The sequence below is a fragment of the Lepidochelys kempii genome, chromosome 2 (genome assembly GCF_965140285.1).
Source record: "Lepidochelys kempii isolate rLepKem1 chromosome 2, rLepKem1.hap1, whole genome shotgun sequence".
Taxonomy (NCBI): domain Eukaryota; kingdom Metazoa; phylum Chordata; order Testudines; family Cheloniidae; genus Lepidochelys; species Lepidochelys kempii.
The window spans coordinates 264,939,568-264,958,371 of record NC_136381.1 but is presented as its reverse complement, the minus strand read 5'-3'; the positions used below and the strand labels follow the sequence as shown (position 1 = coordinate 264,958,371).

At 46.3% G+C, this 18,804-nt stretch overlaps 1 protein-coding gene across 1 annotated transcript in view; it reads left to right on the top strand.

Annotated features, from left to right (window-relative positions):
- MYL3 (myosin light chain 3) overlaps positions 1-15,984 on the top strand; it is a 41,509-nt gene extending 25,525 nt beyond the window's left edge. The window contains exons 3-7 of the mRNA XM_073329601.1: positions 4,157-4,306; positions 7,457-7,630; positions 11,601-11,678; positions 12,113-12,148; positions 15,145-15,984. Of these exons, the coding sequence (XP_073185702.1) occupies positions 4,157-4,306; positions 7,457-7,630; positions 11,601-11,678; positions 12,113-12,141 (431 nt within the window). The 3' untranslated portion in view covers positions 12,142-12,148; positions 15,145-15,984. The remainder of the gene's footprint in view (positions 1-4,156; positions 4,307-7,456; positions 7,631-11,600; positions 11,679-12,112; positions 12,149-15,144) is intronic.
- Positions 15,985-18,804: the final 2,820 nt, after the last annotated feature.

Here is an 18,804-nt window from a genome sequence, read left to right as displayed (position 1 = left end):
TGAAGAGATGTGATTGTAGCCTCCAGCAGTCAGCAGGCTTTGAATCTAGCACCTTTAGCATGGACCTCCACTGCTGGAACTGAAGGAGTAACTCTTTTAGCTGGCAGCAGTAGCAGGCTGTTATCCTCAGCATGGTGCAGCCACTGGAGGGGGACAGAACCCACACTTTATAAGCATATCCCAGGATCATATCGCCATCTAGTGTGTGGCCTCCATAAGTAGAACAACCTGCTACTTACACCTAAGAGAGTTTGCCATTCGCCTGGGAGATGGGCGCAGAAAGAGCTGGGTTCAATCCGCATTGACAGCTTATTGAGCCTGTATGTATGTCACCCTGGTTTGTTACAGACGAGCCACTGAAGGGTCACAAAATAAATGGTTTTGAAAGCCACGCACACGTGGGTTGGGGTGGTAAAGGAGAGGCGAGTCCAAGAAAGGATGGTTCTCTGGTGAAGTGGGCTGCTTCTTGGGAAACTGATTTGGTGTTAAGTTATTGGGCCAGATTCTCATTTACACTAAGGCTCCGGTGGAAAGGTTCATTTACATCCACATCAAGGTCCCTTTACACTGGCAAAGCATGTAAAGGGGCCGTTGGGTGAATCAGGCCCAACAAGCTAGCAGTCAGTTAATAATGAGGACAGACAAATCTAGAAAATCCCCAGCTGCTGGAGACGGGACACTAGCGGGGAAGGCTCTGAGTAACTTCAGAGAATTCTTTTCCAGGTGTCTGGCTGGTGGGTCTTGCCCATATGCTCAGGGTCTAACTGATCCCCATATTTGGGGTCAGGAAGGAATTTCCCCCCATGTCAAACTGGCTGAGACTCGGGTGGGCAGGGGGGTTCGTCTTCATCTGAACATGGGGCATGAGTCACTTGCAGGTTTAAACTAGTGTAAATGGTGAATTCTCTGTAACTGAGGTCTTTAAACCACACTTTGAGGACTGCAGTAACTCAACCAGAGGTTAGGGGTCAATTACAGGACTGGGTGGGTGAGGTTCTGTGGCTTGTAACGTGCAGGAGGTCAGACTAGATAATGGTGATGGTCCCTTCTGACCTTAAAGTCTATGAGTCTATGAGAAAGATCCTCTAACCCTTCAATCCATGCCCCAGATCCAGGTTCCAGCTCTGATCGCTTGTGGAGACTTTCCACCTTTGTACGCCAACAAATACAGTCACCAGAAATGTGTCTCATGTCAGGAGAAGTAAATGTTGCCAAAGAATTGGTTTTATACCCACCTCGCAAACCTTGTGCTTGGATGCATCATCAAGCAGGTACTTCCCATCACAGACTTGTCCTAATTCCATCTCTCCTTCACCTCCTAGCGCTCTGTGGACTATGGGTCAGAGGATGAGCCCCTGAAGCTGGTGAGCAGTTGTTCACACGGGCAGTCTCACTGGAGTCCATGCTCACCAACCTCTAGGCTCCAGTCCCACCATCAGTGGGGGGCTCAATGCAGGAATGAGGTTCTCTGGCCTGTGTGATGCAGGACCCCAGGCTGGATTATCACAATTGTCACTCTAGCTTTAACAGCTACACATTACTGAATCTGGCCCTTCATATTGCAGTTATTCCTCTCCTGTCTGCCTTTCTCTCCCCAGTCTGCATGTCATGGGAGTCTGGTGAGACTAGATTTCCTTAGCCCTCCCTGGATCCTGTTTCATTCACTTATTCATTAGTTTGCATTCAGAATTTTGCTCACTTCTCCTCTCATTTTTTATCATCTCTCTCCTTTATTTCCATTTTTTCATTCTTTCCACTGGCATCTCCTGGCAGCTTTCTCTTTCTTTCCCTGTTAGTCCCTTCCTTCTCCACTCTCCTTTTTCCTCCTGCAGCACTTTGCTTGTTTCTACCCCCCTGCTCTTTTCTTCCACTGCTTCTTTCTGCATCCCCTCTCTCTCCCTAGATATGCACAGTCTCTCTGTCTCTCCCTGTCTCTCTGTTTTTCTTCTTACTCTCTCTCTCTTTCCCTCTCCTGGGCGTTGTCCCCATAGTCAGGGCAGACACCAGATCCCCTGGGAATTATTTGCTACAGCATGGGGCTCATCTCACGGTACCCTTGCTGATGGCTGGACAGAGAACGCCATAGTGCGTGGTATTCAAATTTGCTCCATTTCCAGCTGTTCTCTTGGGATTCGGGGCAGCAGGGAAATCCACTTATCTATCTTAGATGCTTAACCTCTCACCGTGCTGTGGAAGCCCCAAGAAAGCTTAAGGGCAGGCCTGAACTTGATTTGAAACTGGGCCTCTTGCAGCATCTTGTAATAGGACATGCTGCGCCATAGTCACCTGCAGCTCGGGTGGTTCTTTATCGTAATGAAAGTGTGCTCTCACTAGAGCACAAGGTCTATGGCTTTGGGGGATCGCTTGTGGCCATATACAAAAGCATCCCTCTTTCTGAGCTCAATGGCTCGCACAGTTGTACTCAGAGCAGTGAAACCGGGGATGCTCGTCCCTCCTCATTTCTTAAGTTAGCCATTAAACCACTTGCTGGCTTAGTGGATATATTATTATGACTAATTGCTACCTACATTCTCAGCTTGAATAGCTTGTGTTCTTCTCCTCCGTCCAGCCATTAAGGAATCTGGTCCCAAAGAGACCAGAAATACACCGTCCAATACATACCCATTGCCAATGCCAGTTCAATCCATTCCCAGCCCAACCAGGAGAATATGGGACAATGGGCGTATTACACATCATTGACTGCCTGGGCCTTTCTTTCCAATTTGAAATAACAGATTTGGATGGTAACTTGGCACTGACCGCGGGTGTGAGGTTATGTATTTATTGCTGCACTTCAAGGTCTTCACATTTACAGCAAAGCAAGGGTCACACAGGAACAGCGAAACAGGAAGTTTGACAGTTCTAGTGTTGCAAAGTCACTTCCTCATCACAGAGCAGAACATTTCAAATCCACCCACCAATAATGTCTATCATTCTTGAAAACGTTTCGTGGTGTAAGTTATTGGCTGATTTTCAAGCTGTCCCAACAGCAACTAGAGTAGCCTAGGGGCTGCTTTTGATTATGACAACTGCTTACAACCCCTAAGAGACCATATGCCAACTGTGCATTGAAGTAGCGGAGAGTGGAGCTCTGTTCTGCTACCCCCTGCATGCCCACTGCCTGCCTCTGCCTGTCCCTGACACACAGCATAGGTGACCTGTTGGTACAGGAACCAGCTCCTACCATTTTTACACTACAGCCAAATTCTGGCTCCACTGTGCTACTCAGCTACTCCTTTGTGCCGCTCAGAATCTAGCCCTTAACTTTTAAGGCCTAAAAGACTTTCTGATTCCCAGGGCTTTCAAATAGCAACACCAATCCTCCCTGTTCTGCCGTTGCTTCATCAGATTGCCAAGAGGGAAGCTTCCTAGTCGGTTGCTAACCACTATTACATTGTTCGTCTTTAGCAGTCAATTATTCTCACTATATAGTTCCCTTAGGTTGAATTTGTTCAATCGTCATTCGGTCATTATGTTCAATGGGCTTTTATCTGAGCAAAGACTGTACAGTTAGGCCATTACATTAGCCTGTCTTTACTGACAATACCTCTTGAAGGGGTGAAGAGGCTGTATTATAATTAGTCACCTCAAGTGTCAGAGGTAGGGTTCACCCTGGATAAGCACCCCAACGTCTTGGGGGTTGATCCACACATTGGCAGTGTGTGTCAAGTGAGCATCCACTACAAGAGAACAGCCTGCAAATGCTACCAGCCAGTAGAGATGCCCCTTTAACTCAAATGGAATAGGAAGCTCCTGTATTGTAAAACCCTACGGATGACTCATGCAGGGGATTGTTAAGCAAGCAATTAACATGTAGAGCTGCTATTGAAGCCAATGAGAGTTCTGGGCCATGGAGCGCACTCTCACTGGTGTGCATAGCTCTCAAGGTCTGGCTTTCCCATGAGCTTTCCTGTATTTCCCCTGAGTCGGAAATACCACAAGAAGAACCGTTTGACCTGTTTAATTCCATTCCTGGCTGGAAGCAGGAAGTGTGGTGGAGGAGGAATGTAAACATGTCAGAGAACTACAATGTTAATGAACTCTTCCAAATTGCAAACCAAAAGGTTCAGGGTCAGGTTGAGTGAGAGTTTGGGGGGAAGGTTCAGACAGGCTGTTACTTTATCTCTCTCTGTGTTTTTCTCTTTGTGTCTCCCAGAATTTAAGGAAGCCTTCTCGCTCTTCGACAGAACTCCTCGCTCTGAGATGAAGATCACATATGCGCAGTGTGGAGATGTTCTGAGGGCTTTGGGGCAGAATCCAACCCAAGTGGAGGTCCACAAAGTCCTTGGCAGACCCAAACCAGAAGGTCAGTGACCCTCTTTCTGTTTGTTTTCGGTGAGAGATCTCCAGGAGTAAATTGTCAGGCCAATCGGATCGTGTCTCCCTCGGTTGGTGGAAAGATTGATTGAGGTTAACATAACAACCTGGAGCAGCCTCCTCTGGGGTTCCAAGTCAATCAGGGGCAATGAGAAGAGATGGTCGTTGTGGTCAAGGCACTTGAGTGGAATCTGGGGTCTCTGATCTCAATTCCTAGCTCTACTATGCATTCCCTGGGCAAGACACTTAGGGCTGAATGCTCAAAAGGAATTTGGTGTTGTGATGATGAGTGTCACAACAACTAACTTCTAGGTGCCTGGAAAAATCACGGTGATTCTCAAAGCCTGAGTTAGGCACCTAAGCTCTTACACATTAATGGGGAGACATAGGTACCTTACATTTTTCAGAGTAGCAGCCATGTTAGTCTGTATCCGCAAAAAGAACAGGAGTACTTGTGGCACCTTAGAGACTGACAAATTTATTTGAGCATAAGCTTTCGTGGGCTACAGCCCACTTCATCAGATGCATAGATTGGAACATATAGTAAGAAGATACATATATATACATACATACAGAGAACATGAAAAGGTGGAAGTTGCCATATCAACTCTAAGAGGCTAATTATTTAACCTTACATTGTGATTCACCAAAGCCACCACACAAGGCAGGCAGCCGCCTAAGCTAGCCATTGGGAGATGCTGGCCAGAGGGGTGTGTCCCCTCTCACAGAGATAGGCACTTGAGTTCCAGCTGCAGGGAGGCACCTAGTTCTGCTTGTGATTCTGAAGCTGGAAACCCTCCTTGGAGTTAGGTGCCTCATGCCATTTTAGCAAGAAGCCAGGGGGAGAGGAGACCTTTTCGCCCGGTGGTGAGGGTGTTCACCTCTCCTTCTGCCTGAAGTGGAGAAACTATTGCACTGCGGATATATAATTAAGGACCCATTGGAACAGGAGAACTGGATCCTGGGTCCCCCCCATCCTGGGTGTGCTCTAACCAGCAGGCTATGGAGTCATGCTCATGTGGGTGTGCTCTCCCTCTCTCTGAAACAGGAGAGACTGAGGGAGGGAGGGAGAGTCTGCAACAGGAGAGACTGAGGGAGCCCCACATGAGAAAAGCCCATTGCCCAAAGGTTAGAGCACTCAACTGAGAGGTAGCAGATCCCTGTTCAGATCCCTTCTCTCAGGTGCGTATCCTAACCATGGGCTGTAAGTTGTGAGGGAAGGCCTATTCCACATCTTCTCCTCTTTCCCACCCCCAGCTGTTTTGGGTAAGCTCCCCTATGGGGACTCGCAGGCAGCCTCTGGGCATGCCTGCTGGATCGGGCCCCTCCGGTGAGGGAGGCGTCCACATGCCCATCTTCCCTTAGTTTGTGGATGGCTTTGGGGCTCATGCCCCTGGGCACCCACAAGGAGGCAGCCGTGTGCAGATCCAAAGGTAGAAACATAGGTGACGAGGGAACTCATACTGCAGAGACATAGGCGCCAAGCGTGTTTAGGTGCCTTCAGGGTTCAGCATTGCAGTGGTCCCAAAGCGGAGACTGAGGTACTTAAAACGGGGACTTGGGCACATATCTCCTTTTGTGCATTCAGCCCTCAACACTTAATCTCTCTCTGCCTCGATTCCCCATCTCTGTAATGGGGATAATGATACTTCCCTGCCTCACAGGATTGCCTTGAGAATAAAATTCATTTCTGTTGAGCAGGTGCTCAGATATTCTGAGGGTCAAATGAACAGATAGGTAGACTGGATTGTAGGGCATTCTCTGCTCTTTAAAAAAAAGTGTCACATGATCTTTAATGTTGGGTTTTCAGGTCTCCTCTGAAAGCTCCCCACACTCAATATATCTGCTCATAGGAATGCAGGGCTTAGTCTCCCTGACCCACACCTACAAACTAGCCCTGCAGACCTGCCCACACTGTCTGCCATCTCCATTTAAGCTAATTGGAATGGAGGCCGCTCAGCACCTTGGAGAATCAGGCTCTTGTTGAATAATTGTGATCAATCAAGATACAGCAAGTTTGGCTGATGACACAAGGGTGGACTTTGGGGCTATCCAAGAAAGAACTGTACCTTACGAGGACCTCGTTCCTTAGCTCAGTATGGGAGGCACAGGATCATAGAAATTAGAGATGGAAAAGGCCCATCTGATAACCAGCCCCTTTCCTGCCTGCTCCCCAGTTTTAAACATGCCTATGCTACAGGGCTGCCACCACTGCCCTGATGCCCTGGGGAGACTACAGCAAAGCAAAAGTGATTCCACTGCCAGGACTGTTTTCCAGATATTAATTTTCATTTGCTCAATTTCATGTACTTAGTCTTAATTAATAAGCATTGATTAACCCTGAACAATTGTTTTCCCTCCATGACATTTACATATTTCAAATACTTGCAGATGCTGTCTGTCCATCCCCATACATACCCATGTATCCATTCCCAACCATGACAATGTATCCATCCATACCCATACATATTCATCTATGCACCCATCCATTCCATCTATCTATCTATCCATCCTGATTCTTCTCCATCTATCTAGCCATCCCTCCCATGTATCCATCCATCCAATCATCCCCCTCCATCTCCCCATCCATCCCCATTCATATCCGTCTATCCATCCATCCCCATTCATACCCATCTATCTATCTAGCCTAATTCATACCCTTCCATCCATCCATCCATCCATCCATCCATCCCTATTGATACCCTTCCATCCATCCATCCATCCATCCATTCATCCATCCATCCACCCTCACACATATCTAATCTAATCTATCTATCTATCTATCTATCTATCTGAGAGACAAGCTGGGTGAGGTAATATCTTTTATTGGACCAACTTAAGTTGAGGTAAAAAGACATTAACTCACCCACCTTATCTAATATCCTGGGACCAACACGGCTACAACACCACTGCAAATATCCATCTATCTAGCATTCTCCATACACCTCTCTCTCTCTCTCTCTCTCCCTCCCCTCTGTTCTTATCTTGGTCCCATATTCCTGCCCTTCTGTTTAGCTGACAGTGTGCCAAGCTCCCTCACACACATCCTGCAAGGTGTTGTTCACCTTCTGAATGGCCCTGAGCCACACTGTCTCCACAGAATCCCTTGCACCTTTCTGTTGAACCTGTGATCTTACAGAAATGAACAGCAAAATGATTGACTTCGAGACCTTCCTGCCCATGCTCCAGCACATCTCCCAGACCAAAGACACGGGCACCTATGAGGATTTTGTGGAAGGCCTGCGAGTGTTTGACAAGGAGGGGAATGGAACGGTCATGGGTGCTGAACTCCGCCATGTTTTGGCGACTCTGGGTAAGGTGAAGCTTTCTTTATATCATTTCAACTCTGAGGTCTTTTCAGAACAGCTGGTAACGTACTGACTGGTGTGAATGTGCACCACTGCTCTCTGCTGGACAGAAAGACAGGTGCACTTAAGCATCTGGGATGATTATGTCACCCTCTAGCGGCAGGGATCCGAAGAACTCCTAAAATGATTCCAGCTCAGGATCATTATCTTTCAGCTCAAATGTTCACAGATTTTCTCTTTCTGAATTCTGAGTTCTCTCTTTCTAGTTCTATCATTCTATTCCCCCTGACAACTGTTAATTTATATGGTCAATTGTCCAGCTCTGGAAGACACTTTCTTTGTAAACTGTGAAAAATTCATCTGTGTCTTTGTTGTTTTTCTTTAGTTGCATAGACTTATGATGAAGGCATTCCATTTTAGGCCCATCTCTGCTACTGACACTTGAGAAGATTAAAATAGAATTTTAAATGTCAAATTCCCTTTTTACCATGTATGGTGTTTGTTTACTTTGGGGTCCAAATTAGGTGACCAGAGTCCCGATTTTAATAGGGACAGTCCCAGTATTCAGGGCTTTGTCTAATATAGGCACCTATTACTGCCCCCCACCCCCACCACCACACACACAACATTCTGATTTTTCACACGTGATATCTGGTCACCCTAGACCAAATTCAGTGCCGAGGCACGTGGGCCCATGTCAGTGAGGTCAGGGGAGCTGCGTCCATTCAAAGCATCTTGGACAAAGAAACTAGTTTGCTCAGTTTGGTCAATTTCACTTCTTTAGCTTGACATTTCCCCTTTCTGGTTCTCCTGACCCAGCACAACACTGTAATGTCTGGCTTTCAAGCCCTGGTGGGGAATATTTCAGTCCAAAGGAAAATCATTGAGTTAGCAAAAAAGTCAGTGCATTTTTATTCAGATTAAGATTTAGAATTAATGGCCTAGAGCCTCAACTGGTGTAAATCTGGGTTCAGTGGAATGACATAGATTTCCACCAGCTGGCCCAATGTGCCCAAAATCAATGATGTAAAATTGAATTAACACAGAGGTGAACCCTGACCAGTATATTTATATATTAAATGCCATCTATATATTTGGCTAAAGCTACCTGACAATTTCACTTTCCAGCTGAAAAACTGATTGACCCCACCTTTTTAAAATCGGCACACATATCTTGTTACTGATTAGCCGATCTGAAGTGGCTTTTTACATGTATTTGGCTCTATGTTTCGGGGGGGAAAGCTTTTCAATTCGCCATTAAGCAGTTAATAGAAAACCTGTTGAGTGTGACTTCACATCCGCGGACCCTTTAATTGCAACATACTTTCTTGGCAGTCACATACGGTGCTGAATAAGACCCTTAAGCAAACTCCATGAAAGTCACTGGAAACATTTGCATTGACTTCAAAGGATTTTTGAGCAGGGCCAAATCTTCACCCAGTGAAAACTGGTGCAGCTTCCTTGGCTTCGATGGAGCTCCAGCAGTTTATCCCAGCTGAAGATTTGGGCCGTTCTACACACCAATGGGCAGGCATGTAGCTGCTCTGTCAGCGTCCAACTTTGAAGTTTCATTGCAAAAGGTATGTGAAGCAAGGTAAAATTGCTAGACAGCTCATTGTGGGCCTGCTCCGGGTGATTATTACATACTGCTACTATGGTGTTGCTTTAAAGGTCCCAGTAAAGACCAAGGCCCCATTCACATAAAAAGAGCCAGTCCCTGCCCCAAAGAGCTTACACTCTAAAGAGACTAGACAGACACAGGCTGGGAGAAGAAATGGGCCCAGAGAGAGGAAGAAGCTCCCTTCCTCATGTGATTAGTCCATGAGTCTGACTCTGCTCTCATTTACACCAGTGTTGAAATCCAGATTGGTCCAGTGCATTTGTGATGGGGCCGTCACGAAGAATTCAGATTTTAAAGCAGACACCACGCCAGTCTTCAGTTCCAAATGGGACGTGCTAAGGTGCCAGGAAGCAGAGGGGGAGACAAGCGGATGAGCCAGGAATGGGCTCGGGGCAGACACCATGGCAGGCTGGGGGCAGAGAGGTGCGACCGGGAGCTAGGGAATGTGCTAAATATTCAGCTCAAGTTGTGGTCACTTGGGCAGGAAAGTTCAATCCTAACCAAGGGGCAGGAGAGATTGTGCATACTCTGCAACATTGGGGGAAGGTGACGGGAGATGGGGCCCAGCCGGGACCACCCACAGAACAAGTACAGTGCAGGGGAGAACTCCCATCCACCTGATGCAGGCAATAGGACCCGTGCTCCAGCCTCCCGCTGTGTGGACAGGGGCATGCAGAGTAGCCGCCAGAGCAGAAACTGTAGCAGGGACTGGCCAGGCACTGATGATGTCATCTGGATGCTTCCTACAGGTTGGACTCTGGACAGCCTCTGCCCTGTGCTGACTGACTGTTGTCCCCAACCCACAATATCTTCACTTCAGCCTCACTCCAACTGCCCTCTGTTCTCCCCTCCTCTCTTTTCTCTTTCTTCTGCCCTGCCTTGCCCTCCTTCTTGAAGTTCTCTCCCTCCCCTTGCCTTTCCATTCTCTGATCCCCTCCTAATAGAGCAGAATTCAAAAGAAAAACTTTGACACTAACATGACAGTTACCAACCATCACAAATTGTGTGTTATACTCCTTGTCCCCTACCCTGAATCTGTCTTGCCTATATAGACTGTAAGATGCTTGGGGCCAGGACTGTCTCTTACTCTTTCTACAGCACCTAGCACAATGCGGCCGCATTCTTAGGCAGTCCCTAGGCACTACCATAAATATATTAATCACAGTGTTGCTAACCTGAAGTACTCAAAAATCATGCCATCAGTTTAAATACATGATACTTTTTAAAAATAAACTCGGTTCTTTTTATTTATCTTCTGATCTCAGAGCAATTAGGTTAACCTGGGTCATGTTCTCAGGGTTTTCCCTACAACTAGAAACTCACTTTTTTAGAAAAAACGAGAGCTGAGATTCTCACTTAATCACAGGACTCCCAGAGTTGGGGCTTTAAGAAAACTATACTCACAATTAAATTGCCAGAGTTGGCAACATTGTAAATCATAATCATAGTTAGTACTATCTAAAATAAATTCCTTCTATAAATTAGTCTCTGTTAACTCTCCAGATGGCTCCATGCTTCGCTCCCAAGAGCACCAATTCAATCAATAGTTGTTGTGTCACTGATTTCAGTGGCAGCGGGAGCAGACCCTGAAAGAGCACTGGTCCTGTGTTACATCTTGGATCCCTCCTGGATCTAAAACTCAAAGCTAAACTGAAGTGACTTTACTATGAGTTTTTCTTGAGTGAAAACTGAGGGGAAAAAGGTCCCATCGATGCCAAAGTCCCATTGATTTTAATTGATGTCATTAATTTCAATGGAAGTGAGGTGCCTAAACATATTTAAAAATCTGGACCTCAGGGCTTTAAGATTTTGCCCCTAAAGTACGGTTATACTTAGAAAAGTGATAATGTGAAAAAGATATGGTGGGGATTTCCATATTTGTTCAGAGTCACTGGCTTTTAGGTCAAATTTCCTCTGTTTGCAAGCCCTAAAGTGGATTTTTAACACTCAGTATTGCAAATTCACCTTGGGATCTCTCTCTCTCTTTTCTTATGTGGCATCCATCATCATAGCACCTGAGCACTTACTGAGTATTAAAAACACACATTACCAATACCTTATTTCTTCCAGGTTCTTTTTGCTACTTAGATCTTCAGTGTGAAATGAAGCAGGTATGCGAAGTAGCATAGAATCTGTGTCTCTCCCACACCTGTATGAGAATTGCAAAGTTTGATTTCTCTACACCAAGTCAGCAGCTATGACTTGAAGACAGACAAACAGACAGATAGCAGCTAAGATGAGTAAGAAGGTGCTGTTATCGTGTAGGTAGTTCTTGGACGGTGACCACTACCCAACCCAAGTGATGGTTCGGACACTCCGAATCACTGAGCAGGAATTTGTTTTTTTCTATCCAGGTGAGAGGTTGAGTGAAGAGGAGGTTGATAAGCTAATGGCTGGCCAGGAAGATGCCAATGGTTGTATCAACTATGAAGGTATGAGGTGGTTAGGGTTGGATTCATCTCACAAGGCGTGGTGTCAGTAAGCCTGTGAAAGTTTGGCGCAATGATGGGCCTCAACCCCAAAGCTAAGATTTGAATCTGACCTTCCCCAAAGTTTGGGTGCCATGATGCAGTTCAAGTCCATTGTCCTTAATGAGATTCCTTGCACCTTCCACAGAAGCAGCTGAGGCTGGCCACTCAGATGTGGGCTAGAGAGACCATTAGAACATACTGTAGATATTATCTTAAAGATCTGTAGAGCACTTGCCACCATGGCACCTGGGGGCTTATTTACAAAGCTAAATTGTATTAATTATGCAGAACGATGAGTGGGGAATGGAATTAAATAACAACAGTGCTGAACAGATGCAGAATGCTCCTGAAGTGAAGGAAATAGATGCTAAATTATCTCTTTCTATTCATTCCAGCTTTTGTGAAGCACATCATGTCCAACTGAACACTAGGTGAGCCTCTTCCTTCTTCATCCCCCAATCCCACCATTATTTCAGTTTCCCCTGTTGGCTTTGCAGCCTCCGCCTCATCTTGGGGGTATAGGGTGGGGTCCCATGTAGCTGGAACTCAGCCGTTTTCTCCAAAGCCACTGTCAAAGATGCCCTGGACACAGGAGAATCTCCTGGCCAGCTACCCCTCCACTGTGAGGTGGTATCTCTTGTTCAGTTTGTATAATAGGGATATTTATCCCCTTCAGATCATTTTCAGGAGACCACAAGAAAAATACTATTGTGAATGAGCATTATGAAATCTGAAGCTATGTTTTCTTTTCAGTTTTGTTCAGAGTTATATTTCCAATTTGCTCTTCCATCTCTGTTCTGGAAAACAGCACTTTTGGGTGTGAGGGCATTTCAGAGATGAAATCTTTCAGGGCTAGATTTTCAGCTCTTAAATCGAGAGTTTATTACACAAGAGCCTGGAAATAATTTATCCCCATTACACTGATAATGAGAGGCCCAATTCATAACTATTTGTCTGATCACCCACCCCACCAATTTTGGGGGGTGTAAAATGAAACTCACTCTTAGTTTGGGCTTATCTCTTGCTAGATGCCATAATACAGGCCTTTGAGAAGAGAGTGAAGGGTGGCTGGGGGGAGCATGGAATCTATCTATGTCTCTGAGTTCGGCTTGGAAAACCCATCATGGCGTGAAATGCAAATGATCAGTTACAGGGGATGAAAATTTTCAGTGGACTGTAGGAGGAACTCAGCTGAGAACTTCCATTCAAGGGAGTTACACATAATTTTCCACACTGCACTGGAACTAAAGTACAATGACCCTGTGACCTACCGTCTCAAAACTATCTAGTGATTTAGGGTGCTTACATTTTTGATACTCCAATGTAAGGCACCCTAAAAGGGCCTCACTTTCAGAAGATGAGCTCTCAGCACTTTCTGAAAATCAGGCCCCTTAAGAGGTGTCCCAAGCTGAACACCTGAAAACTGAGGACCCTAAAATCACTCATCACTTTTGAAAATATAGTTGTGTAATTTAAAGGCTTTGCTGTCATAGTCTTTCCCTGTAGGGAAGTCGAGAAGAAACCGATTAGGGAGGAAGTCACGGGTGAATGAAAAATGATGTCTAAATAGAAAGAAGCAACTCAATCTTATGGCTCTAAACCCAGATCCTCAGGAGAATTACTGGCCATTCACAACACAGATTCTCCACCTTTATGGGCAGCTATCCCAGTTTTCCAGATGAAGACCTCAGTTGTTCCAGGCAGTACCTTTGGCCTCCCATTCAGTAATGTGTTCTCCAAACCACAATAGAGCTTAAGTACCCCAAACGCAAGTCTCGCCATGCCAAACTGGCTGAACTTCATTTCCAGTATTTACTGCCCATCATTTTTTTATCCTTTCCTGGAAAACATTTCTGAGTGTCTTATCCCAGTATTGATATCTTTACAGCCCATGGGAAAAGTCTGACCTAGGAACCAACCACCCCACTTATTTCGCAAAGGATCTGATAGGCCGGGAAAGAGATTGGCTTCATTTGGACCAGTTCCTTTCTCTTCAGCTTTGGTTTATTTTTCTACCCGTGCACCGACTTGGCCCAACTTTGCTTAGCTTGTGAGATCTGGCACTGTCACAACCCACAGACAGGACAGCAGAATAGTGGCTTTTTGGTTTTGTGCTCGCTGAGGCCCTAGAGCTTGAGTTCATTTCAGTAGGAGTCAAGTCCAGGTCTCCAATACTTTTGTTCCAAAATATAATTTGCCTCTAAAATGTGAGTTGGCTTTAAACAGCTGCTGTTTTCTTGTCACTGTCCAGTTCTCTTTCTTTTGGGCCTTCCTCTCTCATCCCTACGTACACACTGTTTTAGCAAATGCCTGGCACATTTAAAATCCTGCTGGCCCACATCCAGAATGGACTGTGCCCACAGCTAACATAATGCATCATGATTATTATTTAGAGATAGTCCCAAATCGAATGCACGTCACCCCACCGCAGCTTTGGGAAAATTCAGATCTGGAGCCCAAATGTATAACAGACCCCTAATGGTATAACAAGCCAACTCCAAACCCTGGACATGAATCCATTCGAGTTTTGTGGAGGTTTGGATCTGAATTTGAATTAGGAGCGTGGCTCTGTTTAAGAGGTCAAACCAAAGCATCAGGCCTGAACATCCCAAGCACTGAGGGAAGCATGGATCTGGAGCCACATATAGCAGCTTAAGCTCATCTGTGTTCTTCTTGTTTATGATCATGGGTTATCACCACTAGTTTGCCTGTTTGCATCTTTATTCTCAACCACAGACTGGTCCCTCCACTTACTCTCCAACCGGCTGCTGCAAACTCTTGATAATAAAGTATAATTTGTTACATCCTCTGCTAGTGAATCCTCAGTTTATTTTGTTAGATCTCTGGGCCAAGTGCTTTTCTGGATCTCAGCCAGCTCTTCTTGCTTCACATTCAGCCTGGCCGTAGGGAAGCATTCCCAGATTTGCTGCTCTTTTCACTTCTTACGCTAATAACTCAGAAAAGGTACAAGGCACAGGCGATGCTGTTCCCTCTCTGTGGGATGGAAACTGTGGTCAGATAAGAGTAATGAGTGCAATATAAGAAACAAGATAGGGAGACAGTATGGTCTAGAGGATAGGACACTGGGCTATAACTCACTGTTCCTGGCTTTGCCACTGGGTTGCCATATGTCCTTGGGAAAATCACTTTGCCTCTTTGTTCTTCTATTCCCTTTTCTGTGTTTTTATTTAAGACCCTTAGCTCATCAGGGCAGGGACTGTCTTTCACTTTGTACAGTGCCTAGCACAGTGGGACCCCAATCTCTGGCAATTACTGCAATATAAATAATAACATTGGAGTGAGAATCAGTTTGATGTTTCATTATTGATAATCCGAGTGCAGATCCAAGAGAAACTGGAACTGCTTGGGGCTTTGCTTTTTGCTGTTTTTTTCCCCTCCTCGTGCTTAAAAATAACTTTGTTTTTAGGACAAGACAGATTCCGATGAACCCCCGATGCTGGCCTTGGATTTTGACGTAACGGAATGTCTCTTCATTTGCCAGCCCAGATTCCTGTTACAAAGCTACAAAATGTCCCAGCCCTGAAGTTATTTGGATAATTTTTTTTTTCATGGGAGGATGGGTGGCCTTTACAGAGATGTGGCAATCAGAAGGAACTGGGGTCTGAATTTTGAGTACCTGGGCACTCTCATTGCTCTCTGATACCTAAGATAAAACAGCGACTTGAATCATATAGGCTGGGGGAAGGATATTTCACTTATTTCATACCAAAAAAGAACTGGAAGATCTGAAATGTAGCAGAGATTTTTTTCCCCCTAACACAACTGGATCCGTCTCTTTGCATTTGTTGCGTCCGCAGGAATTTGAGGCTTCAAAGTTAGCTCAGAAGTAAGCTGGAATAGGTGGAATTAACACTGATTAGTGTAAAGATCTCTCTGGTGGGCAGGAAATATTGTCTGGGGGTGTACTGGACCTTGAGGGAAAGTGGGGGAGGGATATGCGTAATACCCACCAATGCGCCAACAAATGCAACCTAATGCACCAGCTTCTGGGATATAGAAGGTTCAAGTTTAGTTTCAACCTGAAAAAAAACCCTTTTCTGGCATTAAGTGTGGGCATTTTAACTTGTTTTTGTGTCAGTTAAAAGGTGTCACAAAAAAAGTCCACCTTGTCCATAAAGGTCTCTTCCAGGTCAACAGCCTGAATGATGGAGTAAGTGAAATGTCTGTCCCGGTTCAGATTGGAGAATGTTCTAATATACATGCCTATTGTTACTGTAGCTTTTCTCATTAAAGCATTCTTTTCTCATTTGGGGGAGGGGGGGAGTCTTTGTTCCTTGTTTGCTGCATTTTGTGTGTGTGTGTGTGTATTAGAGAGGGGCCATAGCTAAAGCCACAAGTCTGAACTGCAGATGGGGGTCTCAATTTCTCATTGCTGTGATGGGCATAACAAAATCATGGTTCCAACCCTTCTGTAATGTGGTGGTTTGAGATGCATTCCAAATCTGATGGCAGGGCATTTGGATTCTGTGTTCGTACATTTGAGAGCTTAATTCCTTCTACTGCAGGAATCCCTGGGTGAATTTCTATGGCCTGTGTTATGCAGGAATGCAGAGTCCATGATCACGGTGGTTTCTTCTGGCCTTAAAACCTATGGCTCTATTGAGCCGGTTTGTACAGTTTCAAGATGCAAACTTGGATCGGAATCTCGAGCTGAGATTCTGGGTAGGTCCAACTGAATAGATAAAACTCAGCCATTTTCTCCAAGGGGAGACAAAACATCACTTAGATGCCTTCTAGACAAGTCCCCAAAATGATTTAGGTCACAATGAAATTTGCTACGCACTTCTATATATAAAATATTTTGCAAACACTTGCTACCATGCAACTGATAGAACCTTGGCGGCACTGACTTGAAGCTGCGTACATAGCAACCCCTATCTACCCAGTTACCTTCTTAAATGCCAATCTGCTTACAGGTTGTGATGGACAGGCCTGGGTTCTTCTGGATCCTGCCACCCACTCATCAATATGTAACTTCTTTATTCTCTTTCCATAGGAAGTTATTTGGCAGTGCCTCTCTCCCCTCCTTGCTCCTTCCTGGCACCTACAATATATTGAACACAGTCATTATATTAAACAGGAGAGAAATATAACCTAACAGGGTAGAACATTATTCTCAGGGTCACCGGTGCCCACGCTCATACTACCTGTGATGTTTCCCAGTCATGTGACCTGATATAACCAATGAAAATGAGTATCCCATTGGTACACAAACTTTGTAGGGGCCCTCGATGACTTGTGACCATGATATCTTCTGTGCAGCAGTTAGCAATGTGGCTGACTGGACTCGGTACAGCCCAAAAGACTCACAAGTGGGATAAGGTGGTAAGTCCCTTTGCAGGTTTAATGGGCAGCAGATAACTAAATCCCCAAACCCTGACCCCTTGGCTTGAGGACACAGTTCAGGGAGTAGAGGGTCCCCCAAACAATTTCCCTGACTAGCTAACTAAAAGATAGTGACTCATAATTATGTGAATGAGCCTCAGGTTCAGAGAGGACTCTGAACTCCTCAGTCACTGCAGAGGGGCTGCTGACTGCTGCTGGCAGGCGTCCTTTTCATGCAGGAATCAGGAGGCTCCTGGCCCCAGGACTTCCCCTCACCACAGGGCGCTGAGCTCAAGGTGCTGATTACAAAACTATACTGAAATCCAAACTTTGATCTCCTACCCCAGTGTGAAGACACATTCAACTGACTTCGGGAGTTGGGACTTTAAGAAAACCCCAAACATCAGGAGTCTCACAATAAAACCATGAGGGCGGGTAACACTGCAGGAAAGGACCGAGGGTCATTGGCAGAACTGGGTGAGAGCCCAGGACTAGACGACCAAAGAGCATCGCTCGTTAGGAGTCATGAGCACCAGCAGAGCTGGGCCCTTAAAGAGGGATTGGGTCCAGCCCACTGTGGCTCATGAATAGACTTTTAAGGGGCCTGCTAGGGCAGTGTTTTTCAAAGTACGGGTCACGAGCCAGTACTGGGTCTTGGAATGTCAGACACTGGGTCGTCTTGCTGATTCAAATCATAACAATCGTCGCGCAGCAGGGGCCTGGAGAGGAGATTGGTAGGGGGTGGGTGGGAACTGGGAAGGGGAACAAGTTGGGGCTTGCAGGGCTGCTGTGGGCCTCTCCCCTGGCCCTGGAGCATGTTGCTGCCAGCGGGGAGAGAGGGACCCTTCCCCTAGAGCTCCGTGCATAGGGAGAGAGAGGCCCTTCCCCAGGACTAGCTGCTGCCAGCTGGGAGAGGGCTTGGGGGAGTCCTCTGGCCCCAGCCCTAGGGCAGCCTGCCTGCACCCCAAACTCCTCATCCCTGGCCCCACCCCAGAGCCCTCACCCCCTGCATCCCAACCCTCTGCCTCAGCCCTGAGCCACCTCCTGCACCCTGCACCCCTCATCCCCAGCTCCACCCTAGAGCCCTCAGCCCCAGACAGAGCCCTCAGCACCCTCTGCCCTACCCTGGGCCACCTACCAGACTCCTTACCATTGGCTTACTAATGCTAGTGTCTAGTGTTAGTTATGTAAGTGGGTTAAGCTGGAATGTATTGCAATATTATGATTTTATGAAAACTCTGGTCAAAAGATATAATTATGTTGGGTCACGGGCATCAACAATTTCCTTCAACTGGGTCACGAGGAAAAAAGTTTGAAAACCACTGTGCTAGGGAACAGCTGGCATCTCTACGGAGCCAGAAAGGGCCAGGAAACAGAGAGAGAGAAGAAGCTGTGGCCACAGCTACTCTGCTCCGGAGGCCCCTGCAGGAGACCCTTGGCTGGTGGAAGGGTTTGGGAGGGTCATTTGGTTGCTGTGAGCCTGTGGCAGACTCCAGGTGGAAAAGTCTGGGGGTCCTGCAGCGATAAAGTGCAGGGTCAGACTCTGGGGAGACAGGCCTGGGAGCGGCTGCTCAGAAGAGGGTCTTCTGTATCTATTTTGAATTTTAACCAGACCCCAAGATGGGTTGTTGGTATTGGGCACTTAGGGTGGGACCCACAAAGGTCCGTAGGCTAATACACCCTAGACTTAGGTGCCTAAATCACAGGGTTAGGTGCCCGAGGACCAGTTTTAGGCGGCACA